This window comes from Pelmatolapia mariae, linkage group LG8, assembly GCF_036321145.2.
Source record: "Pelmatolapia mariae isolate MD_Pm_ZW linkage group LG8, Pm_UMD_F_2, whole genome shotgun sequence".
Lineage (NCBI taxonomy): Eukaryota > Metazoa > Chordata > Actinopteri > Cichliformes > Cichlidae > Pelmatolapia > Pelmatolapia mariae.
The window spans coordinates 26414577-26440028 of record NC_086234.1 but is presented as its reverse complement, the minus strand read 5'-3'; the positions used below and the strand labels follow the sequence as shown (position 1 = coordinate 26440028).

The window sequence follows — 25452 nt, the reverse complement described above, 5'->3', positions numbered from 1 at the left end:
CACAGAGGCTATTCAAGAACTAGAGGACTTAACGCATGACAATCCTCTGACTCTAAAGGAGCTGGTGAAAGTGTTGAAATTACATAGCTGTAATCAAGACACAGCAGAGAAGCATCAACTTCAGAAGCTGCTGGAGACCTGGAAGCACCAGCAGGAGTTAGAAAATGAAACCATAAAAAAGAGTTTAGCTAGAGCTGGAGAGAGCATCCGCAAATATGAAGCTCGTCTTCTAACCATGGAGGACATGGTGGGGAAAGTTCACAAGCAAAGTTTTGAAAGCCTAAAGGGCTCCTACAGTCTTCTGTCCAAAACTGAAAACTACTCAGAGTCGAGTGATGAAACTATTGGGATGCTGTCTCAGAGGATTGAACTTTTAACTAGTGAAAATGGAGCATTGAAACAGCGATGTCAGGAGATAATAAATCAACTAACTGAGGCTGACAGAGAGATAGACAGACTGAAAGCTGAGCTCATCAGCCAGCAAGGTGGCAAACAGCATCACCTTGTCTTGGAGGAGCTGAAAAGACTAAAAGCTGAACTGGCTGAAAACCAAGCCAATGCCATAGACAGGGAGTATTATGAGAGGGAGTTGAATGAGAAGTCCTTGAGGCTCCATGAAGCGCTCGTTACATTGGAGGAGCTTGGCAGCACCCTTAAAGACACTGAAAAGAAGCTACAGTTAAGAGAGGCCACACTGAAAGGTCTGGGCTTCCAGGGAGATTATGAAGATGACGAATTAAACCCAGAGAAAGAGCAACTCCAAGAGCTGCTTGAAGCCTCAGAAGCAAAGTTATTTGAGACCAAGTCAAGCCTTCAGACTACAGAGCAGCGCTGTATGGAACTAGAAGCTAGGAACAGTAAACTAGTTGAACTAAATCAGAAAATTGAGAAGGTCAGCAGAGAGAAGCTAGAAGAAGCAGAAAATGAAATAAGGGTGCTAAGAGAGAAGCTAGTAATGAACATGAGTACAGATGAAAAGGATGTTGAATCTGTTGAGGCAGAAGAGAAGCATGTGGATGATAAAGGACTTTTAATGAAAGTAGTACAAGAGTTTGAGATGAGGTCTGAATCGATGAATCAGGTTGTAGAAATGTTAGAGCAGGTAGATGTTGATGTTGAGAGAATGCTTGGTGAATTAAAAAGCACTTTATTTTCCTCTTCAGAGGAAGAGACATTTTACCCAAGTGGAAAAGATGCGTCATTCGTGTTAAAGGGAGAGTTCTGGAGCCAACTGTTGGGCACCACTGTAGCAAAATCAAAGGAAGACGGACAGAGCCGCGACAGAGGGGTAGAAGAACAGATGATGGCAGAGAAGAGTTTAATGCTCTTGATTAGGAGGATTTGTTCGCAGGCAGACGTTGGAAGTGAGAGAGTGACAGATTTGGAATCGATGTATAGCTGGCTTGATAATGAAACAAATGCTCTGATTCTTAAACAGTTAAAAGAAATTCTGGAGGAAAAGTCGCAGAGATTTAAGCAGATTGCCTCCAGTTTGAAGCTTGATAAAGATGACAAACTCCATTCTTTGGCATTAGCAAGCTTTGGCCAACAAACACAATCTTCCGAACATCTGCGTGAATCTCTCAAAGAAGCATACATATCTTACTTGATTATTAGGCTCAAAGTCCAGTATGAGAAAGAGCTAAAGAAAAAAGAGGAAGAAGTAAAGATGCCTGGCTTGAATTGTCCAAATTGTCCAAAATTAAGAGAAGTTGCCAGTGGGCTTCAGTCCAAATTGGCAGATCTTCAAAGTCAACTATCTGAGGCGCATTTGAAAGCTGCCCCAGGGTCTCAAACTCTGATTCAGATTGAAGGAGAATCCATTGATTCAGTCGATAAAACCATTGAGCTTCATGATATGATAGCCAAGCACAGGAAAGAGCTACGAGAAGTCAAAGATGGCTACGAGCAGGAAGTTGATAAGTTGAGGCAGGAAATAGCAAAAGCCAACGAGACACTTCGTCTCCGTTCAGAAGAGAATGTAAAAGAGATTGACTCGCTGATGAACTGTATGGAGAACTTGAAGGAGCAGCACGAGAGGGAGAGGAGTCGTCTCCTGGAGAGGTTTGACCGGGAGATGGAAGAGCTGCGAAGCATGATGAATCCAGCAACTGCAGGCAGGAATGAAGCAGATGACAACGTACCTTTGGATCACGCCTTAACCCTGAAAGAGCGCATCCAAGAGCTGATGACCCAAGTCTCAGTCATGACCGAAGAGATGAGACGGCGCGAAGAGCAGGGCGACGTAACCATTCTGCGGCTGAAATACGAGAAAGACCTGGAAAACCTGAAGGTGGAAGTGCTCCTTGTCCTTGCCATCCTCCATCTGTGATGCCTTGTTTTCCTTTGTGGCATTCCCAGATCCCCCTCCCTTCCCCAACATCTACTCCCTTCTCTCGCTCTTTGTTCCGTAAACCAATTTTCTTTTGTGTTGCATGAAAACTAACCTCCTGTAGGTTTATGTTATCACTGATGCTGCTTTAGTTGTTTATTGAGGAACCCATTTTGTTGATGTTTCGTCAAAGTTACCTTAATGAATACAAGACTGAAGCCTCAAACTCTGACTTGGAGTTTGAAGCTGATGGCTTCTCTCGAATTTGGGCTTCAGAAATCTGTCGGTGTTCTGTGAAATGAGTTCCTCTATTGGTAGTTGAGTGTGCTTACTGATCTAATCTCGGCAGTTTTAGTTACAAAGCAAATAACTGATCCTTTGCAGCACCTTGAAGTCTTTTAGAGTTAAGAATTTTAAAAAGACCATTTCTATTTTCAGATTAATATTAACTTTAATTCTTTTCCTTTTGCTGTTGCTACTGTTTATTCCATACTGTAACTGAAGACAACTGAGGAGCTAACATTTCAGTGCATTTAACAAAGTAATCTTAAACCGCTGGTTCACGTACTAGCCTTTTTTTCTTGAACTTGTCAGCAGCTAATTGGCAGCACTTGTGATGAAACCCAATATTTTCTCAAGAAGAAAAATTAAATGCCATTCCTAAGATAATAAAGGCTTGTCCTCATATACAGGGTTGGCGGCGGGTTTCCCATTTGGCTCCAAGAGCTGCCCAAAACTGCACACCTCTGCAATGGTGAAAATGCCCTCAATGACAAGACGTCACTGAATAAATATCTTGATCTGAAATTATTTGATATTTCTTGAACATAAAGGACAACAGCTCCTAGTTTTTCAGTAGGATTTGTATTGGAGAAGGTTTAATACAAATTCCATAATTATACCCTAATTTACAAAGGTATGCTTCCAAAAACTCCTGAATCCAGATAGGCTTCCAATTGTTATTTGTTCCTATGTTAGGCCTCACATTGCCATCCATAAACTACCAGAGCTAAAAGGAAATAAAACAATCCCCCAAAAATCATCCCGCTATCAGAGGCACAAACAAATAAATTAACACAATCAGCCATACCTGTTTATTAAACACAGTTTCTGAGCACTTAATGCAGGGATGTTTAATTTGATATGCTTGCATGAATGATTGTTTGGGGTTGCGTCTGCTAAGTTTCAGTTTTGAGGTAGTAATTGTCATTCACAGCTACAGTACGTTCTGTGATAATGAAATCTGTGACACCATGAATTCAGTTGATGTTGCAGAAAAACATAATTCAACTTTAACAGGGCAAACGGGACCAAGTTACAATTTTGCATGTCTAGAAGAGGGAATAGACATACGGCTTTGGTCAAAAGTTTATTTACACTCATCGTGGATGTGAGTGTTGTTATAATTTGGGGTTATTAATAATGAATTCTTTGGATTGATTGTATAGCAATAATCGTTATTCACTTTATAAACAAGAATTGGGTGAACAATTTCGAATTCATTTTGGATTTTCTCTGAAAGGCTCAAATATAAACATATATTCATTAAAACCTTTTAAGAGGTGGTCACAAAGGTTCTAATCTGTCTTTTAACTTGACAACACCAAGGCTTATTAACGTTAGTTATTCATTAGTGATCATGATTGACTGCAGCTGGTAATTTCTCTTTGCCAGTATTTTTTGGATTGACCAGTAAGACCTAGAATCACCATCACATGATACGAAATTGGCCAGAAAGTTGAGGACCAGCCCAGGAACCAGCAAGGCTCAAGTCTGCCATGAGCTGGAAACCGCTAGTTAGCTAGTGATAACTGTTACTGTCCAGAGTGAAGACAGCTTTATGTGGCCATGGACTAGGAGGGAGTTAACAAAGAAAGAAGCCCCTGTTCAAAAATCAAAGCCTTCAACCTCCACTCAAATTTGCAGCTATAAATTTGGAAGCCAAATGGCTTCTGGAGAACATTGTATATGGTCAGACAAGACTAAAATCGAGCTGCTCAGCCCCAATGACAATAGGTGTGTTTGGATAGTGCAATACAGACTAGTAAAGTAGCAAGATTGCATTATGAAGATGAAATTTTAATTCATCATTCACGCAGCTTTGTAGCACACCAGTGATTTTACTTGTGTTGGCTCCTCATATAGTCTCTTTGACTTCAGGCAAAGAGAGGGGACCTGGATCAGGGTACAGCCACCAACCAAACACCCAGATTAGTGGCAGCGAATACAGGACGGAAGTAGGGCAAGGTTTTAGGTTTGGCGAGTGCAAAGGCTATTGAAATCTCTTCTTATTGAGGATTATTATTCTCCCTCACTTTATCCTCACCATCCAGAAGTGGCAGTTTTGCAAGCTGACTGTGATGTCCTATGACACATGTAATGTTTGAGACACCCAGTTATTTAATTGTCAGCTTAACCACACATTCCACCAAAGATTTGGCCTCCAGGCAGATTAGGATTTGTGCGTTAGCTGTAGGATACAAGTGCTGTTTGGAGTCCGGATTTCCAGAAGCTCGGATATTGTGCTGTGGACAGGAAATGGCAGCTTTTTTTTTCTCTTACATCTCCTCTCTCATTGTCTTTGCCCTTTTCTTCAGTGCGTTGTGTATCCTGTCATTCCTTTTTAATCCTTTTTGTACTCACACAGGCTCAACTTGCTCATGGCTGACAAGCTCAAGCTTGCAAGTGAATTGCTATAACTAAATTGATGATCTTTACTGGCATATAATTATATAAAGGTCCAGGAGGTTTTTCCTCCTGCTCAGCTCCTGATCAGGAGAACCTTTTGGTCCCACGTTCAGGTGACCTGTAAACTCACAGCTGCAGTGTGCTCGCTTTTTGCCACAGGCCACCTGTGAGAGAGGTTTCGCTGCAATGGAGGAGTCTCATCAGAAAGTGATCGACGAGCTGCAGAAGAAACACCAGAGAGAGCTGGAGAACCTGAAGGAGGAGAAGGAGAGGCTGCTGGCCGAGGAGACGGCAGCCACCATCGCAGGTAAATAGAAAAAAGTCATACCAACTGTATCTTTTTCCTGCTATAGCTTTAGCTCATCATAACTTGCTTACAATGCGTTACAATAAGTTTTGATTAAAAAAACTTTTTGTTTGTTATCTCAGCTATTGAAGCAATGAAAAACGCCCACCGTACAGAGCTGGAGAAGGAGCTGGAAAAGGCTCGCAAAGCCAACAGCAATACGGAGAATGCAGACATCGAGGAGATCCGCAGACAGCATGAGTGAGTTCTTCTCATACCCATAAGCACCAAAGTGTTTGTAACAAGCCCCTCACTCATCTCAGCTGATGAGGGGTGACAAACTATCAGGTTGGCTGAACCACTGATCATGCCTGGTGGGACATGTCAAAAATGCTGTGAAGTAGTTGTTTGACAAGATACAGTGCATTGTGTTCTGCGTCCTGACTGGCTGTAGACCATTGTCAATCAATCTCGTGCCGTGTCTCCTGTACAGTGCAGAATGCGTTCAGCTTGTCAAATTTACATAAATCTTCGATCGCTACCAGTGTGACTCTGAAGTGCTGTACTGTATGTTTATAAGTTTTCTCCCCAACAAACACAACAATGTCGATGAAACGTCGTCACCTGCGGGTGCCTTTGGTTTCATTCTATAATACTGCACTTATTTTTCTAGCAGGTTTGAACTTTGAGAGTGTTTAAACAAGAGAGAAAAGTGTAAAAATGTTCATGCCTGTCTGAGAAAAGTGTATAAAGTGTGTAGTGAGGGGTTTTACAGCCTTAAAACATCTGTAATAATTGTAAAAAATAAAGTAGGCTACTTCACGGATTTCACTTATCGCGGGTTATTTTTTTTAGAACTTAACTCCCGTGATAAACGAAGGACCACTGTGTACTTAGAATATCTCTAAGACAATTTTAGGTAAAAACTGAACCATTACTCCGTACGGTGTGGAGGTCTGTTATGCAGTGGTGGATTTTGGCTGGCACGGTTTGAGTCTATGTCCCTGACATTGAAGGAAAGCAGCCTTCCATACAAAAGGTTATAGGATGAAGATTATTTGAGTTGTGTTCTGGCAACAGCTCAAATCTCAACTGAGTTGAACACCTATTGAAGATTATTAGCTATCAAAGCATTAGACTGCTTTTTTGTAGAAGAAATAAAATTCAATTCATTTTATATTGTTAGGCAAAGACCTTAATAATAATTAATTAATGTAGAGAAAATCCCAACAATCATGTGTGCTTGTCATGGATGCATAAAAGAATATTCCTGTTGACTAAGTAGTCCACTAGACAGGAGAAAAAATTCAGACTAATCCACAAGATGACTAAAAAGGAGAAAACTGTTGGAATTGAGCCCAAGGTTAAAAATTGTCTGTACAAATATTACACATGTATTTAAGAGTTGACTGAAAAAAGTAATGGTTTGTGTAGCTCAACTCTGAGTGTAAGATAATTGTACTAATAGGTTTCTGCTGACTGTGCAGGTGTCACTGCTGACTTGTTGGGACATGCATGCATGCACTGTGTTCAGCAGCTTGACACCCTGTGATGCTTCACACAGGAACATGTGTGGAAGTGCAGGTGTTGAAGGTGTTGACTATAAATCACACTGCATTCCATTTAAACTGGTTTTGATTTTTGTTACATTCTCTATTTTCACTTTGATGCCGGATAAAAGGAGAAGCTCTTTTTTAAATTGCAGGGAACAGTTTGCTGCTGTTTATTGACTTAGTATTTGCTCTGAAATAAAAGTACTCAGCATTAACCCCAAACTAACAGATGCTAAAGAACTGCCTGACCTTCAGGTTTTTTTTCACTCCTGAAGTATTTTTTTCCTCTCAGCATGGTGTTGAATTGTATTTCAGGGAGGAGTTGTGTTCCTTCCAGCGGGAGATTGAGGTGTTGTCGGAACAGTATTCCCAGAAGTGCCTGGAAAACGCCCACCTGGCCCAGGCACTGGAGGCAGAGCGACAGGCCCTCAGGCAATGTCAGAGAGAGAACCAGGAGCTTAATGCACACAACCAGGTGCCAACAAAAACACACACTGCTCACCTGAGCGCACAAATAACTGTGTTATAACTGCCCCAGTGGGCATGAAAGCGCACTGTCATTCTGAGTCTTCTGATTTGCTTCTGTGGGATGTTTTTAGGAGCTGAACAACCGACTGGCAGCAGAAATCACTAAGATGCGCTCCATGACCTCTGAGGATGGAATGGGAGACACAAATACCACAATTCAGGGGAAGGAGCTCTACGAGTTAGAAGTAAGATTCAAGTCGCATAAGTTCCTGGATATGAAACGTATGAAAACGAGTCTCTGCTAGTAAGGTTTTAATAGCCTCTCCTCAGGAAATGTTTCAACCCTCAAGGTGACTTGGCTCATATTTTTAGCATATTTTTTTTCTCCGTCTTGTTTTCCAGGTTATGCTGCGAGTGAAGGAGTCTGAAGTCCAGTACCTGAAGCAGGAAATCAACTCCCTCAAAGACGAACTGCAAGCAGCCCAAAGAGTATGTTTCAATTTTTTTCTTTCCCCCTCATAAATTCATCAAAGATCTAAAGATAAATCCTGTCTCTGAACTGCCAAACAATGTGCTTTCAGGATAAGAAATATGCAACAGATAAGTACAAGGACATTTACACAGAGCTGAGCATTGTCAAGGCCAAAGCAGAGCGGGATCTGGGCCGGCTCAGAGACCAGCTGCAGCTGGCTCATGAGGCGCTCGGGGAGCCGGCGCTGGAGGAGGTGGAAAGAGGGGGCTATGGTACGAAAACGTGCCGCAAAACACACCTTATCTTGGAATCGACTCACACCCAGACTCTTATCTTATTGTGACCGACACATTTTTTCCTCCAGATATCATGAAGTCCAAAAGCAACCCTGACATCCTCAAGATGGCAGCTGCTGCAGCGAAACGCTCAGAGCGCACCATGAGGTCAAAGGTGAGTGTCCTGTGAAGGGGCATGCAAAGAGTTTTATCAGATGTGTTAATTCAGGTTTTCTCATTGAACTCTATCACCTATTGTATCATTGCTCAAGCAACAGCAGATATTGAAAGTGGTTAACTCCAGCCTTCAAAAGCCTGAGAAGCTGTTTCCAATGACTTGCTGCCACCTACAGGTCACCTGCTAAGTTGCATGCAGCATTGCATGCACACCGGCTGCATTTTCCTGATCCATGTCGTGACTCCCATCAGAACTGCATTCTAGGCATTGTATTGCAAATGAAACACCACAGTAGTCTTACACACACTTGCCTGTGTGTTTTCCCCCTTCTGTCTTCAGTCTGTGAGTCGAGACATGCCCTGGGACAGTTAGGGCTGCTGACGACGTGTAAGCTTCCTCCCCCTTCTCCTTTAGGTAAACCAAACCAGACGCACCCATGGGTGGATAAGCACACCCTCCTGTCCTCCACCTCTCAAGCCACTCAAAAGATCAGATTCTTCACATTAGTATGCACAAATACTCCACACTTGCATGGTGGTGAAGAATGAATGTCAGGTTTGGCAGAGTGACTGTGTATGTGACTTATCACTGGGCTTGATTACTAATATGTGGGTCCTTTCACTTTATCAGCCATGAGCTGTATTGTATGAGGGGGTTACTTACACAGTGCTAAACAATAAAGTCCCAAACCTAATAAAAAGCTGTTTGTCAGACAAGTCAAGATGCACCTGAATTCTTAATTAATCAGCACTGTTAGGCAGGTAAATGATTAAAATGACAAGAACAACATGGAAAAACTTTTCCTTCATCTTCACTTTCTCAATAAAATCAAAAAGTATTTTGCTTGAATATCTTTAAATAGACTTGTTAACATGAGAGTTTTTGTCTTAGTAATAGTTTAATATTCACAGTAAAATAATACTAGAAGTGTCTGCATCTAGTGGACTCAATATTTTGTTGTTCTTGCTGGTTGGTTAAACACATTATTTTACTAATGCACCAATGCATCAGTTCCCAGTTCAAAGATGCGGTTGGCGACTAACCAGCACGATCTCTATGAAGGGAAGCTGTGAATGAATAAGGGAGGAAGTAAAGAGATGACAGCCTTGCTAACTGCCACAGTGCTTTGATGTGAAGCTGCCTAGCTTGAAAAATGCTTTTTCAGTTTGACTGACATTATGACAAAGGTAAATGTAAATCAAATACTTCATTTCATTTCATGAAATGAAATCCAAGATATGAACTTCAATCACAATGGTCATTTTATTTATTGCACATTTTGTTATACTTTTAATTCAATGACCAACATAAAAGTAAAAACATAAAAAGCAACATATGATTTACAGTGAAAAGAGCAAAATAAAATGCAAGTTAACAGTGAGAACAAAGAGGTTTGGAGTTGCTTTTGAATATGTGCAATTAGCATTAAAAGAACTTATATATGTAAAATGGAGAAACTTGGAGGTGAAGGAAAAGTGTTGACTTAACACAGTTGTGTTAAACCCATTTTATGCTACCTTTTATCAGTTTTGGGACTCCATAGCACACATGCTAAAGAAGGGTTTGCTATCAGTTGTAGTGTGGTGTGTTTACACTCTATTTGAGAGGGATAACTCACTGGGTGACATCAGGTTTACACTGGGAGAAACACTGCTTGCTCAGAAACAGCACACATGTCCAGAGTTGTGTTCATCATAAACTTATTTAGCGTCTGCTTTTTCTCTCTTCATCCCACCAGAGTCTGAAGGAAGGGCTGACAGCGGAGCAGAGACTCCACCTGTTTGAAAATAAAGACACTAAGGAGTTCTGACAGTGACACTTCACGTCCGCCTACCTTGCTGCATGTTTAGAAGCCCACTATATTTTAGCTCTGTAATGACTTATTTAGTAACAACTACACACTGGTCACCAAACACAGATCATTTATTATTAAAAACATGCTATGAAGTTTGAATTTCATGTTTAGTTTGCATTCCGTGCACTTCAGTTAACTGTGACTTTTTTGTATTTTTTTTCCTTACTGTAAATACTGTTTTTAAATGAGCATTTTTCATGCATACACTAGAACTATGACTGTGTAAGCTACTGTTTTAACTCTCTAGACTGTTGCTAGCCAAAAGCATAAATGTGATGTTAAATGGCTATACACAACTACATAATGACGAGTAATACTTGCATAACAAAACCGTAGGAATGAGTCTGGCGTTCAGTCTGCACGTTAACGCTCCTCCTCTCCGTTATCATTCCAGCACAGATGGAAGTGTTGCTCAGTAAACAAGCTATAGAACAAAAGTGCTTGTCTGCATTAGAAAAAAAGTGCTCGCCCATGTTGCTGCTTTGTGCTACTTTGAAATTAACATCAAAGATGTTTCTGCAGTCCTGGGAAAAAAATCAGATAAAATCAGTGCGCGACAGCTGAATGCATCTGGACAAGATTCACTGACTATAATTTAAATATATATGAAAGTTTATATAGATTTTTTCTCTCTCACTGCAATCATTGGTCCAACTGTATAGGAGTTGCTGGAGTTGGTTTATGTTTGTAGTCTTGTTCAGTGGCAGTCCCTTTGTATTTATTTAAGTGGTTGGGATTTTTCTTTCACATTCCCATTCCTCTGTACTCTATTATTGTAAATATAAAGCAAATATACACCAACTGACTACAGGTTTATTAGCAATAAATATTTTTGCACCCTTTTCTGTGTGTTTTGAAGTTTTGTTCCAACTTTCAAACCACATTTGAACTCGAGGTGTGTTTTTATGGGGATAAATATTCTCAACAAACGCTGAACAGGACTTATTTTATTGTAATGCTTAAAGACAAAGAGGGTCGGGCAGTGCACAATCAAATAAAACTGTTTAAAACTGACACACACCCTCATTAAGAAAATCTGGTAAATACAAAGCTCTACATATCTTCTGGCTAATACAGTCGCAGTGGTGGTAGGGTAGGATCATGGTAAGAAGTCGCTTCTCTACAGCAAAGATGAGTCAGAACGAAGGACTGAAGTTTGTCTTTCAGCGAGACACCACATCCCAGATTTGGATATGGATTTCTCCCCTAATATTAGCTATTTGTTGATTTGTATGTATGACTTCAGAGACATGAAAATGAAATGAAAAAGATGTGAGAAACACTTCAACCATTTAATTAGTGCTAATTACGCATAGTTTTTCCATGAGAAGGCATGCTGCAACGTCCCCTGTAACATGTTTTGAATGAAACAAACACGACCAGTTGATTTGAGCAGAATGTAAATGAGAAAATAAACAACTCCACACATAACAAATATTAGGGAATCTATTTTTTGGAATAAAAGTGTCTGCTAACATTTTCAGTATCATTATTAATCTTAAAAACTATTCACAGAAACCAAAACCCCTTTTTTCTTTTTGTACCAAACTCTAAACATATTTCATTCTGCAAAGTTGACCAAATTGAACATGACCCTATGTGAACGAGCCACAAGTGGAAGTGCAAAAAAGTTACAGTAGAGGAACTATTTTTTGCACTTCCACACTGGCTTCATTTCTCAGATCCAAAGGTTGTCCCTTGGCGTCAAAGGGTCTGGCTATAGTCATACACAGTAATTGCTGTGACATTCCTTTGAGGCTGGAGTGAAAAAGTTTGGCGACAATGAGCATATTCTATTACTGACCATAGTTTAACAAATGGACGTAGTAATTTATTTAGTATAACCCAAAATGAGACCTATAATTAGATGTGTTGAAGTGACTGTTGTGATTTGGCCTTATATAATTAAAATGGAATAGAATAAACCCAGGAACATGTTTACAGAGGCCTGTTTTAAATTTCTGAAAAACTATTTTCTTGCCATTGTTTACGACCTTCTTCATAATGGTCATCAGCTGTTTATTGGGCTTTAGCAAAATAATTCATTAGAAAGTAGGATATGAACTAATTTTGTTACTTACCTATGTGAACAGTCCTGTAGTTTTCATTTCTCTGCTGCATTAACAGGTTGCTTTGAGGCCATTAAAAATAACTCAGATCTAAGGCACTTGTGCTTGGCTTCACTGTTCAGTTGCAGAAGCTATTTTCAACTATAGAAAACCTGAGCAAACTAAGAGAGCATTTTAATACCAGCATTCCAGCCTACACTCCTCTGGACTAATTACATGTACAGAAACAGGTTCAAAGTTCAAAGTGTGATGTTATGATGAAGCAGTACATGCCAACAACCAGTCATACCTACTGCCACTTAGGATCACCAATTAACCTAACCTCATGCATGTCTTTGAACTGTAGGAGGAAGTACTCAGAGAGAACATGAAAACTCCACACAGACTCCCATGCCCGTCTTCTTGCTGTACGGTCACACATTACATTGTAACAAATGTTATTCACATCACCTGTAAGTGATTTCAATGTAACTTTTGTTGTACAGTATGTACTATGTGTATGTTAGTGGTATACTAATTGGTTGAATACTTCCTTATCTCAGTCTTACCACTGTGATATTGAACCTAAAGCGTGTTACCACTTTTCATCATGTCATCATTATTTATTATTCATCTCTGGCTCTCTTCCACAACTTGTGCTTTGTCCTGTCTCCCTCACATCACTCCCAATGGCTCATGGCATGGCATGGGTCCCCTCCCTGAGCCTCTTCTGTCAGAGGTTACTTCCTGTTAAACGGGAGTTTTTCCTTCCCACCTTCACCAAGTGCTTGCTCATATGGGGTTGTGTGATTGTTGGGATTTTCTCTGTATTATTGTTATTACTAGTAGTACCTCACAATATAAAGCACCTCAAGGCAACTGTTGTAGTGACTTGATGATAATATAATGAAACTGAACTATTATTATTATTATTAGTTGTTGTTGTTGTTGTTGTTGTTGTTTTTTCTTTAATACTGCTATCAGTAGCAACGAAAGATCATAAAACACTCAACTGTAAGGTACTGATTAATACTTTCTATTAGATCACACCACTCGTCTCCCACAATGCCTTTCTGTTCCTTAGCCGAGTGACAACTGTTTCATTGCTCGGTTTGGCTTGTCAGGGCACCCGATATCAGATGACGGCAATGCTGAATAAAAAGAAAACAACGAACTTTTCATCATCAGTGACTAGCAGCCTACTTCAAGGTCAACGTTCTGAAGCTTTGACAGCTTGCATGCAACCGCTGGATAACTGGCAAATTAATTTATCTGGAATAAATACTGAGTTATATTTCGCAAAACCTTTTTTGTATTTGGACTTTGCTTTTTATTGACATAAGTTAAAATTTTAAAGCACTAAACCTACTGGTAATTACTTTATTGTGAAAGGAGTGCCCGGAAGCCTTAGATTATGTACAACTTGACAGTGCTGCTATCAGAGTAGTGTGTTCCTGGAAAGTGTGTGGATCTTTATTTAATTTAGGGCTTTCTCTCTTTGTAGTTTTTACTGGGGTTCATTAGAATAGATGTGTTGCTGAAGGAGATGTGGGGCGGGAGGGATTCTTAACTGGACGTTTAAAAAAGCTGCGATTTCTCCCGTCCGGGTAAGTTTTGATCAGCAGCAGAACAGCACAGCGCATTACCTCCGCTCTGTCTTTGTTTCATCCAGCCGGGCCTTGCCCCGATGCTTGCCGTTCTCTTTAATTGAGAGAACGTCTCGCCAAACTCCATGAAAAGTAACCCGTAATTTGATAATACCTTGCTTTACGTGTTGTTTGGACCTCTACTAGAGAGCAAGATGTCTTTCTCTAAATCTTTAAGATCTACTCTTCAATTCGGAACTCATTTAATAAAGCAAAGAACACCATTTTAAGCAAAATAAAACATTTTTAAATCTCATTGGCTGCTGTTTTCGCACTAAAGTTAGTAAGAGCCGCAGTAGGATGTAACCTACGGTGTCTGTCACTGAGCTATAAAAGTTGACAATTTATCGGAATAATCACACTTTGCGGGCAGTGGACCTCGCCGAAATGAACAGTGGCTGTTGTCGATAAGTAGAAGTTGATAAACCACATTTTGTATGATACGGTTTCCAGTCTTCAACGAAAAAGCCCTTAAAGTTCTCAAATCTTTAATGCAGTAAGAGAATGTTACCGGAGCCGGGCCTAGCTAGCGTTAGCTGTGGCTAAGCTAACTGTGGTTAGCAAGCTCGACCTGTTAGTTCTAGTGGTTAAAAAGTCAGTCCAGTGTTCGGACAGAGATTATTGGGTAAAAGTAACAACTTTTTATTCAGAACATTTAATACTATTAAGACAATTTGGAAATAAGCCAAAGCGTAAATTGTCAGTTAACCCTTGCCATGTTCTCCAGCGTTAATGAAAATCAAGCACACGTCAGTTTCCAAGCTAATTTTAATAGCATGACTTCATTTGTACGGGGTTGTGGTTCAGTTCTTTGCTTCAAATGAAATAAACTTACTTTTGAGTGTGTTGAATAACAGTGTAACAAAGTGTCAACTCAGTGTAATGGTAAAAAGTAAAACTGTGATTTGGAGCTTTTGGGGGGAAAGAGCATTTGGTCTTAGGAAAGCCACTCTGGTTATCCTGTGTAGTGGTGAAATAAACCCAGAAATTGATCTCTGTATGCCACCATTTATAAGCTAACATGAATATCTTCTTCATTTTTCTACTGCAGTTGTTATGGAGCAGCCACCAGGGAGCATAGATGATCTACAGCCTCAAGACCTCTCTACTTCCTGCATCCCCACTGTGATCGACCTGACCAGGAAAGGGGAAGAATGTGTCCTCAACTCCACGACGGCTTTTGATGGCTTGTCGATGGTCAAGAGCCCCGGCTGGTTCCCAAACTCTGGGAACAGCAACCCTGGATTACAGGGATTCTCAGAGACCAGCTCCTCAGACATCGCACACCAATCAGGGGATCAAATTCAGCCAGACAATGCCTTCTCGCGCACTACAGTCACCCTTTCATACGTGAGCCGGTCTCACGTCTTCTCTGTTCAAGACACCCTATCTCAACACTCGCCTCTGTACAGTGTGTCGCCTATCAGCAAGTTCTCCCTCCACCCTCCTTGTGACACAGATAAAGGGCTCGGGGAGACCGGCTATGCAGTGAACCAGCATTACTTGGCGCAGGTTGAGGGGCCCGAGGACCTCGCCACACAGACGGAACTTTTTCAGTCATTGTCTCAGGCTCAAGGGGGACCGGAGAACAATGTGGACAGAACACAGGACTCTCATGAGTGTAACAGTGGAGTCACTTTCGGTGACGTGGATGTTGAAAAACCGCTGCAAGGCAAAGAGGACCGCAGCCTTACTGGTGATGACAGCCCGCATCTGGATAACTGTTCAGGAGCCGAATCCTTACCAGAGATTGTCACCCCTGTCACAGAGAAGGAAGAGGAGAAAGCAGGCTCTGAGGTGCTCTTTCTTATGTCTAAGACACCAGAGCAGGTGGTTGCCTCAGACAGTGCGGGTGCCAGAGACCTGTGTTCACTGAGCAGGGAGTATATAAGTCCTCTGGAGGACCCCGTTTCCCCCTCTGCTACCTCACTGGACGATGTGGAAGATGTATTTGTCCTGCCTCAGGCCTCAAGCTCACCCAGCGGCGACAACTCTTATCTTGAGACAACTGAGGGGGTCTCATGTGATAGCTTGAATACAGAAGGGGCCATTCAGCCAAGCTCTGGCATCAGCGATGGCACCACAAGGTTGGATTCAAGTGATGAAAATAAACAGCCGGGCAGTAGACGAAAGGCTGCGCTGGAGCCTTTGATCGACTTGACAGATGATGTTTGTGCAGCAGAAGTTCCTGAAAACAATCACAAGACTGTTATTCCTCACATGAACGGGAATGCAAAGGCACTAGAGAGAAGTTTGAAAGAAAAGAAGCTGCCAATACGTTCCAGCAGAGGGACACGGCTAGAGGCCATAGTTATGAATATAAATTCAAGCAGGTATAAAGTATCAGGACGCATACGCACTAGTAACAAAGTTAATGCTTCCCAGTCAACATCTAGTGATTCCACTATATCTATTTCTAAGAAGAAAGACTCTGTGTTAGCAGGTAAAAGGAGAAGCCGAGTAAAAGTGTCTGCCTCAGCAAAACCAGCGAAACAGAAAGCAGTAACTCCTCTGAAAAGAGGCAAATCAAATAACCTGAATACTGACAGCTGCAAAGACTCTACCTCTGATTCAGAAATGATCGGTAATTCTAAAAAGTCACGGCGCAGCGCACCTCCAAAAAGTCCCCGATCTGCTGCGCGGAGAGAGAGTTCAAAGACTGAACCGGTGAATGTTTCCCAACCTGTGCACCCACCCCAAACTAGCCCTGTGAAGTCAAAGAGGAAAACCTCCCCACAGTCAAGTCCTCAGTTTGCTCTACATAATAACTCAAAGGAGGAGCCTGAACTGCTTCCTCAGCCAGACCCCTCAGTGGAAATCCAGGTGGCAAGATTTTCTCCACCATCAAAATCTCCAAAGAAAAACCAAGGCAAAGCCAACAGCAGATCTCCTGCTAGCAAAACGTCGCCCACTGCCAAGACGAAGGCTGCTCGCACTCCCAAAAGAAGACGAAAGAAACATAAACCGGGTCAGTCTTCGTCCATGTTTTCCCCAAAAGAGCCTGAGATCAAGCTCAAGTATGTCAACTACAAGGAGGATAAAAGGGATATGAGGCCAGACAGTTTCTCTCCGTTTATCCACGTGGAGCGTCAGCAGTCCTCTCCGTCGCTGTGTACTGTCATCAATTACCCAGAGGACGTAAGGGCGCAGCACAAGAAGGGCCCGCAGCAGCAGCAGGCTAATACCAGCGGCTTCATTTCTGCAGTCGTACCCAGCACTTCCTGTCTGCAGCTGGGCCGGGTGTCCACTCACGGTCAGCATCAGCGCCCTCTTATCTGCTGCCTGTGTGGGCAGTCAGCCAACGCCATGGACTTGGGGGACCTTCACGGCCCTTACTTCCCTGAGGGGTACCAGCCGAGCACCAAAAAACCAGCCAGCACTTTAGGCCTCAAAGAGAATGACTACAGTGATTCGGACTCTTCATCTTGCAGCATGAGAGGAAGGGGGAGGAAGTGTGCCGCTGTGCCCGCTGTGCGGGCCCTGAGGCCAGGAGCTCAGCTGAAGAAGAGGGGCCTAATGGAAAACCACCGATGGAACAACAGCAGCATCAGCACAGGCAGCCCTGCAGCTAAACGAGTGCGGTCAGATGCTAGCTCTGTGAATGTGGAGGACTGGTATAGCCCCCCTGTGTTGCTTCTCCAACCTTGTGAATACTGGCTTCATGAAGACTGCGGCATCTGGTCTGCAGGCGTGTTCCTTGTGAAGGGCAAAGTGTACGGCCTGGAGGAGGCTGTCAAAGTAGGCCAGGAGACGGTAAATCTGCACTTTAAATTTGGAGTGTTGCACAATAGCACATGGACTCATAGCTGATATAATGAAGCTGGAAATGAAAGCAGCATTGTGATGTTAATGTACTGCAGGTGGCTTGTTTTCTGTGCCTGTAAGAGAGTTATATATTTTAAATGCTTTCAAATCACTGCAAGAGGAAATGTGAATAATTAGCTTATTAGCTCAGTTAGAAGAACACTGGAAATTATTGGTGCAGGGAAAACGACACTGAGACACTATTTTGGGGGAGATCTATTTCTTTTTGGCAAAGTTTTAACCATCTACACAGTAAGATGGATACGGTGGATTCCCTTTTGAGGCCAAAAGTCTAAATTTGCAAATAGCCAGTCAGGATTTTTCACCTGGAACACCTCCCTCAACTCAGACTTCCAACTCGGAAACCTGGAGCAGTCTCACTAACTGTAATCTGTGCAGCCACTGTTGTATGTTTTCTACTGGCTAAAATAGTCATATGCACTGACCTGGTTCTGTCTGTGAACGTGCTGCAGCAGTGTTTTTAAGTACTAAAATCCAAGCATAGTGAGTGTTGTTAGTGATGTATTAGTAATAAATATATACGCTCTGCCTTGCTGAGGAGCAAATGAAATCCTGATTTTCCAACTTTGCTACCAAGACTTGGTAACTTCGAGAGTGACGCCACTCCCGGTTCCAACATGGGTCCTCCAAGGCCGTTATTCTTAAGGAGAAAAATGGTGCCAGTGGCTTTACTAACCATCTAATTACAAGCACTGTGCAGTCAGCGTTAGGTTATAAAGGGCTAAATTAGAACCTATTTGATATAACCAGTTAGAAACCTTGTGAGAAAAGCCGAAAATGACCGAAAGTTGATTTAAAGGTTCTAGTTTCTGAAACTATCCTTATTCAGCATGTAGTTCAGATGACGTAGTCCAGAATTCCCCTAATGGTTCATTTGCCTCTTTTTAAGATAAGATCATTAAATTAAACATTGATCTCTTTTTAAGTCATTAGTAGAAATCTTGCATAACTTAAGGGCTTTGATATTTATATGATGATATCAAATGTGTGTTTCATAAAACAGTCCCTGCAAAATGTGTCACAGCAAACCTTTGACTGTTGGTTGAGGTCATACAGCTCAAGATAGCCTGAGCTAGCTTGTGTTCATCCATGGTTCTACACATACACTTGAGAGACTGCAGCTGGAGGAGCAACTAGTGCCAGCATGTCCCTGCTGCCACCGCAGTAGGGGTTATGCATAGAAATTAATAGAGGTGATAGTATATTTTAGCTTGAGGATGCCTCGGGGACTTTTAGTTTGATGCCTGATACGACTGAAGATCAACATTGGCATCTTAAAGTCAAAGTGTCTGCTGTATGAAGGGTACACCAAGGCAGCGTTCTTTCTTTCTCCTAAGGTGATAAGATGTTAACCATCTTAAAGCATCATGAATCAGACCGGTGTCAGATTGGTGGTAAATGCAGCCTTTGGGTTTTGCTTTATTTTGAAAGACTGTTAAAGGCTGTTTACATCAGCCATTGTACATTATGACGACTTGTAATTTACAGCTACTGAAGGCAGTGTTTTAATTAAAACTATATAGTAATTGCCTTAATGCTATATATCCTGTCCCATGTAGTAAAAGTGGAAATCACAGCTTGCAGAAGTGTGCACGATGTCTTCTCTTGACCTCATCTGCTGTTTTTTCAGACGTGTTCAGCGTGCCATGACCCAGGTGCTACGCTGGGCTGTTTCTTCAAAGGCTGCCCCAACAAGTACCACTACAGGTGTGCTCTGGAGTCAGGTACGCAGCAGAGCAAAAACTCTTATCATGCCAGTCTTGTGCAATTTTAAAATTTGCATGCATGCTTAAATTGTAGTCTGTATGTAAAAGATGGACCTGTGTTAATTTCATTGACCAATAATTTTCGCCATAGTTTGAAACTTATGTCACGAAATAAAAATGAGATAATGCGGGACAAGTTTGGAAGTGATACAATCTGAAGTAATCTCCTTGTGCATATTTGACTCTGGCCAATGCGGAAGTGCCTTAAAGTTGGATTCTTTCTGCTGGCGCCTGTGTTTGGGGAAAAAATGCTTTCAGTTGTATAGAAGTCTGCGGGAAAACGGCCCTCGGCTCTAGGTGACATCTGTAAACCTTTTACTGAGTGTTTTATAGTCTTAACTGGTAGTTCCAAGTTTTCTTGAATACAGCATTTTTTCTCTAATAGTCAAAAAAGCAAAGTATGTTTTAGGGCTGGGCTACCTTGTGATTGGTGATTGAGCACGGGTATTTTTGAAAACGCAGATTTTTCTATGCATTCGCACCTTTCGTCCACACGTACAAACCCTGTTTAGTCTTTCCCCTCCCAGGCTTCTAGACTTCTGATTGGCCAACATTTCGTTCTTAGCGTTTACATGTGGACGGAGATATTTTTTCAAAACTGCACGTGTGGACCGGATTTTAAAAAAAAAAAAAAAAAAAAAAAACGAAAATGGAAAATGGAAAATCTCCGTTTTAAAAAATACCCATGTACGTGTGGACGTAGCCTGATTCTACTGTATGCAGTGTCTCTTGGTTTCTCAGTCAGAGCCATCCATAGCTCATCACAAGCACTTTCTATGCCCAAAACACTGAGCTTGAGACTTTGCATCCAGACTTCCCTAACCAGTGGTTGACGTCTTGGTGGCCAGGTTCATCTTTTATATACAGTCTATTTTTTCAGGCACGCAGCCCTGCAGGTTTTCCTCTGGTGATTGGAATTTTTACCTCCACCCACAGTTTGATGGAGTAACTTTAGATTTATGTATGCCCTCTGCCCCTCTGACTACTGTTTTTACTTTTTCTTATTTACTTTTTGCTCCACATCTGAAGTCTCAAATTAAACTTTAACAGGTACAAAGTTAAAGTTGAACACATACACCCACAACTGTTGCTTTGTGTCCAGTGTGTGCGTGCACGCATGCGCACTGTTCTGAAAATAGCTCCTTTGTGAAGGGCTGTTGGCTCTTATCACTTCCGCTCAGGCTGAACTTGCACGTGGGGGCGTTTGAGCCTTTCAGATGAATCAGTGCATCATTGCCAACTCCTGTTCTGTTCTTGTTCTGCAGACTGTGTACTCATTGAAGAAAACTTCTCCATGAAGTGTAAGAAGCACAAGGTGAGCAGCAGTGCTCTTTAAAACTGTATTTGTGTGCGCTTTGAAAATGTATGTTTGCTCTTATTGAAGATTTGGCTTGTGACCATTTAAAAACGTAACCTCTAGATTTGTGATGTCTTCTTAGAACAAGACATTCAAAGGCCCCTCCAGGGAGCAGATGGGACGAAAGGGGACAGAAACCTCATGAGGTCAGTAAATACTTTTTCTGCTTTCTGCTGATCAAACCACTGACAGTTGAAATATATTGGGCAACAAGAGAGCATTTTTTATTTTTAAAGCTGTGTGCCAGTATAGTGGTTATCTTGGTTTGGGGTATCTGCTGAGCGGCAAAAGTACACAAGATAATTTTAATTTAGCTCGTTTTCTAAACCCACAGTACAGATTTACACAAGACATCAACTTCCTGAAAACAGAATTGAGCATGGTTTTAGTTTAACCTCAGCCACAATCAAATCATATATAGACATGCTGTTACCTCTAGAACATAGAAATGCAGCCAGAAATAAGTGATTCAATTTAACTGTTTCCATTAACTGTTCATGATATTATAACAATCTGGAAGTGAATGGGAAAGACAGCAACTCATTCACAAAGTGATTGGCCACGTAACATCACAGAGCGATTTCAGCAGATGCTGAGGCGTGTGTGCAGAATGCAGAGGTCGCCAACTTTCTGCTGAGTCGATTGTTACAAATCTCCAAATTTCATGTGGCCTTCAGGTTAGCTCAAGAACAGTGTGTACAGAACTTAATGGAAAGGGTTTCCATGGCTGAGCAGCTACATCACCAACCACAATGCAAAGTGTTGGATGCATGGGTGTAGCGCACATCGACACTGGACTCTAGAGCAGTGGAGACATGTTCTCTGGAGCAGCGAATCACACTTCTCCGTTTAGCAATTCAATGGGAGAGTTTGGGTTTGGTGGTTGCCACAACGGTACTTGTCTGACTACATTGTGCTAAGTGTAAAGCCCGGTAGAGGGGGCATTATGGTGTGAGGTATGAGTCGGACTCGGCCCCTTAGTTCCAGTAAAAGGAACTCTTAATGCTTCAGCATACCAAAACATTTTGGCCACTTTCATGGTCCCAACAGTTTGGAGATGACCCACTCCAGTTTTAACATGACTGCGCACCAGTACATAAAGCAAAGCCCATAAAGACATGGACGAGAGAGTTTGGTGTGGAAGAACTTGACTGGCCTGCACAGAGTCCTGCCTCAGCCCGACAGAGCACCTTTGAGATAAATTGGAGCAGAGACTGAGCTAGGCCTTCTCATCCAACATCAGCGCCTGACCTCACAAATGTACCAACATCAGCACCTGACCTCACAAATGTACTTCTGGAAGAATGGTCAAAAATTCCCATAAACACTCCTAAACCTTGTGGAAAGCCTTCCCAGAAGAACAGAAGCTATTACAGCTATGAAGGGTGGGCTTGCATCATATTAGTCTCTATGGATTAAGAGTAGTGTTCGCTCAAGTTTATATGCATGTGAAGGCAGATGAGTGAATACTTTAGGCAATATAGTGTATTTGTTAAAACCATATAAGCTAGTTTTAATAGATTGGAGGGTTTACTTTAACAAAGCATGGTTCAGTTTTTCCTAAGGGAAATGGGGAAAACAGATGGGAAACATTGAGGCATTGCTACTGGTGGTTAGGATCCAGAACCCTGGTGTGACGACTCATGTTTCCTTTGTAAGGATGCATCTAGTGGCAGCTGCTGCTACTTTTTTTCCTCTCTATCAAATGCATTGAGAGAGTTTCTTTGTTTTTGTTTTTCTCCTTTTAGAAGATTGACCTGCAGCATTTTTGCAGGCCTTCCCAACACCTCGCTGGTAACCATGGTGACACTGGACCAGGGTTGTTCTGACTGACAGCTAGCACCCGCAAACCTTAACTTCACCTTCTGTCCTTCAACTGCACTGTTAACCCCCACCAGGCACTGGGACTGGAAGACCCCAGTCACCGAAGCCTCCCTCAGTCCAGTCTGACAGTACTCATCAGCCAACACCACCCGCGGACTGAGGAGAACTGTTCTTGAAGTAACATGCTGAATTTGTGTAGTTATTTATATGGGATGGTTTGGGCTTTTTTTCTTCTTCTTCTCCTTCTGAATTAAATATGAATAACAATCAAAGATATTTAATTTTTTTTTAAAGATTTTCTAAGTATTTGGTTATATTTGGGTTATTTATTCTTGTATTGGTTTCTTTAGCAGTTGTCAAAGAGGTTGGATTGAGTGTTGTGTTTTTGTTTTGTTTTTTAAGTTATTGCTAAAGCAGCTTGATGTTGAATTAAAAAGCCAGTCATGGAGATTTTTAGGACAGAAAGAAGGGGCCGGTGGCTCAAGGTAGTACCCTCCCAGAGTAAAGGTACCTGATTATCATCAACACAACAGGGTTCCAGATTTAACACCTTGTTGGATCATTATGCTTTCTGTTTCCAGTGCAGATTCACCCAGCAGGTGTTACTGAGCAAGCTGCAAAGCGTGCATGTATTTGAATGTATTTTCACCGGAAGCACTTTGGCCCTCTGCTCCAGCTGCAGTATTACTGTCTTCAGCTGACCGCTGCCTCCAAACTTTGTTGGCTTCAGGCTCTTATATCTGGCTTTTGAGGCTCATTGGTCACCTTGTCAACGTAAAATAGTCAGATCCAACTGCCTGCCTCCCACCTCGGGCTGAGAGAATTTCTGCCCGTACGATCTTTAAATCAGTTTGGATCTTAATAAACTTCAGTCTGAATTGTCAGGAGCTGTGTTAGGGATTTATAAATTAATAAACAATTAATTTTCTTCCACTCCTAAAGGAAAGGGAATCCTGTGTTAGATTTCCCTTTCATCATCTCAACAAACCAACCCCCTTAGAGTGCACAGGACTACTCAGCTGCTCGCTTGACTTCAGACCCAACAAAGAGGGGTAACAGTTACTCTGGTGTTCCATCAGTCTTAAATTGAATAGGAATGGCCGCGCTAGTATTAAGGTTCCTGATGTCTTTACTTGGGCCTACATGCTGCTTTTGAAGAAGCCTTATCTGACTTACCAGCGCTACATGGACTCGGTGTTCCTTCACTAGCTTGTGGTCCAACAACAAATCCGTGGATGTACTGCACACAGTGTTCCTGAGGGCAGCTTGCATACACTTTTATGCAGCAGACTCTGTTGTTAGTAATACCAGATACGTGCTGGGCCGCCTCCTAGTAAAACCCTCTGACTGCACAGGTACTCACCTACTCTGTGGGACTTGCTCAAACCCAGCGTACCTGTTGAGGACGTCAGACTCTGTTTTTTGTTTTAGAAGAAACGTCTTTGTGATCAGTGTTGGTGTTAAAGTCTGTGTACTTCTCCTTAGCACCATTAGGAGCAGCGCTCTGCTATGTGAGGCCCATTAAGCCATTACTCGATGTCAACAGACATCCACACAGAGGCAGCTGAAGGCTTCGTCTGCTTAGTGTCTCACCAGCAGCAGCAGGATTCAACACACACACACACACACACACACACACACACAAATCTCCCTACCCTGAAAACACCATGTCTGTTCCATTTGTGCCATCTTTCTGTTTTGCCGTTTTTATATTTTGTTGCAGTGAAATAATACATTTTTAATCAACTATTTTTAAGTAAGCAGGTGTGTCACTGAGCCTGTAGTTCTTTGTTTTTTGTTTTCCAGTTTCAAGCACTTGTACCAAATAGAGATTTTGGAGAATGTTTTATTATTACAGTCTTGCAAAATGCTTGGATTTTTTTAAAACTATGTTGTATGTGTGTTAATCTCAGGGCTGAATCTCAGATATTCGAATGGGTTTTTATGTTTGTTTTCTTCTGTTGTGTCAACCCCACATTGACTGGAGCAATGATACATGTAGCAGGATGTGCTCATCTCCTCAGATGTAACGCCTTTTTTCTGTCCTGGTTACACACTACTCGTCACATTCCAACGCCGCCTCCTTGTGTCCGTCAGTGATGCGTGTTTTGTTTTAGGACATGGACTGCTTCACTGTCACACTTTTGTCATCGTCTTATTTTTATGGTAACTTTTTTGTATTGTCTTGTCCATTTGTTGGAGCATCAGAGGTTATGTAATTGTTTAAGAATAAATATTTTGTTCACTGTTTTTCTGAAAGAATTTTTTATCTTTATCTTGAGTAAAGTTTTTATCTCATAATATAGACATTAGAATACTGCAAAGCATCAGAATGACTAATATGAAATTACATATTATGATAATAAATGTGAAATATTATATGTTATAGCATTTATCCCTTCATCCTGCATACTGAGGTGATGTCCACAGTTTGGCTCAGTTTTTCCAAAGTTGAGACATTGTCTTTTTATTTGTATGGTTGGGAAGAAAGCAGACGAGGGATAGCAGCATAAACCTGCAGCCATCTACAGATTTTTGTTGAACGCAATACATGAAACAACCACACACCCCCCAAAAAGAAGGAATGGATGAAAGCATATAAACCTGGGACACTTCCAGTAACTGGATAAAACCGTAGATTGCTGCTTTGGGCGCAGTTGTTTAAAAGATGTAATCTGAATAACAATTATCCAGTTTTGACAAGGCCCTTACTTAATCCACTGCACCTTTGCCTTGGTTGTTCAAAAAGACATTTTACAAAATTACACTGATCCAAAACTACTGAAAGCCTTACTGGTAATAACCAGTAATTTTGCTGGGATGCAGAGGGCGCCAAAGATCATGCAAAAGAAAAGCTCCCTTATTAATTCATGATATTA

At 41.7% G+C, this 25452-nt stretch overlaps 2 protein-coding genes across 3 annotated transcripts in view; both read left to right on the top strand.

Annotated features, from left to right (window-relative positions):
* mprip (myosin phosphatase Rho interacting protein) overlaps positions 1 to 10943 on the top strand; it is a 47204-nt gene extending 36261 nt beyond the window's left edge. For both annotated transcript variants that reach the window (XM_063481694.1, XM_063481695.1), the window contains 8 exons: positions 5180 to 5327; positions 5450 to 5567; positions 7175 to 7334; positions 7459 to 7572; positions 7730 to 7816; positions 7909 to 8071; positions 8164 to 8249; positions 9991 to 10943. In XM_063481694.1, coding sequence (XP_063337764.1) covers positions 5180 to 5327; positions 5450 to 5567; positions 7175 to 7334; positions 7459 to 7572; positions 7730 to 7816; positions 7909 to 8071; positions 8164 to 8249; positions 9991 to 10062 — 948 coding nt within the window. In that variant the 3' untranslated portion in view covers positions 10063 to 10943. The remainder of the gene's footprint in view (positions 1 to 5179; positions 5328 to 5449; positions 5568 to 7174; positions 7335 to 7458; positions 7573 to 7729; positions 7817 to 7908; positions 8072 to 8163; positions 8250 to 9990) is intronic.
* A 2650-nt stretch (positions 10944 to 13593) lies between these two features.
* On the top strand, positions 13594 to 24838 carry si:dkey-94l16.4 (transcription factor 20). Its single transcript, XM_063481693.1, has 6 exons — positions 13594 to 13762; positions 14853 to 17554; positions 19257 to 19350; positions 20658 to 20707; positions 20832 to 20895; positions 22498 to 24838. Exons 2-5 carry the CDS (start codon positions 14858 to 14860, stop codon positions 20892 to 20894), a joined length of 2904 nt encoding a protein of 967 aa, XP_063337763.1. The 5' UTR covers positions 13594 to 13762; positions 14853 to 14857; the 3' UTR covers position 20895; positions 22498 to 24838.
* Positions 24839 to 25452: the final 614 nt, after the last annotated feature.

Excerpts from the sequence above, each read along its gene's own strand:
- si:dkey-94l16.4 (XM_063481693.1), top strand. The coding sequence starts at position 14,858 with ATGGAGCAGCCACCAGGGAGCATAGATGATCTACAGCCTCAAGACCTC. Across the intron at positions 17,555-19,256 it reads TCAAAGTAGGCCAGGAGACG|ACGTGTTCAGCGTGCCATGA; the intron begins GTAAATCTGCAC and ends CTGTTTTTTCAG. Across the intron at positions 20,708-20,831 it reads TGAAGTGTAAGAAGCACAAG|AACAAGACATTCAAAGGCCC; the intron begins GTGAGCAGCAGT and ends ATGTCTTCTTAG.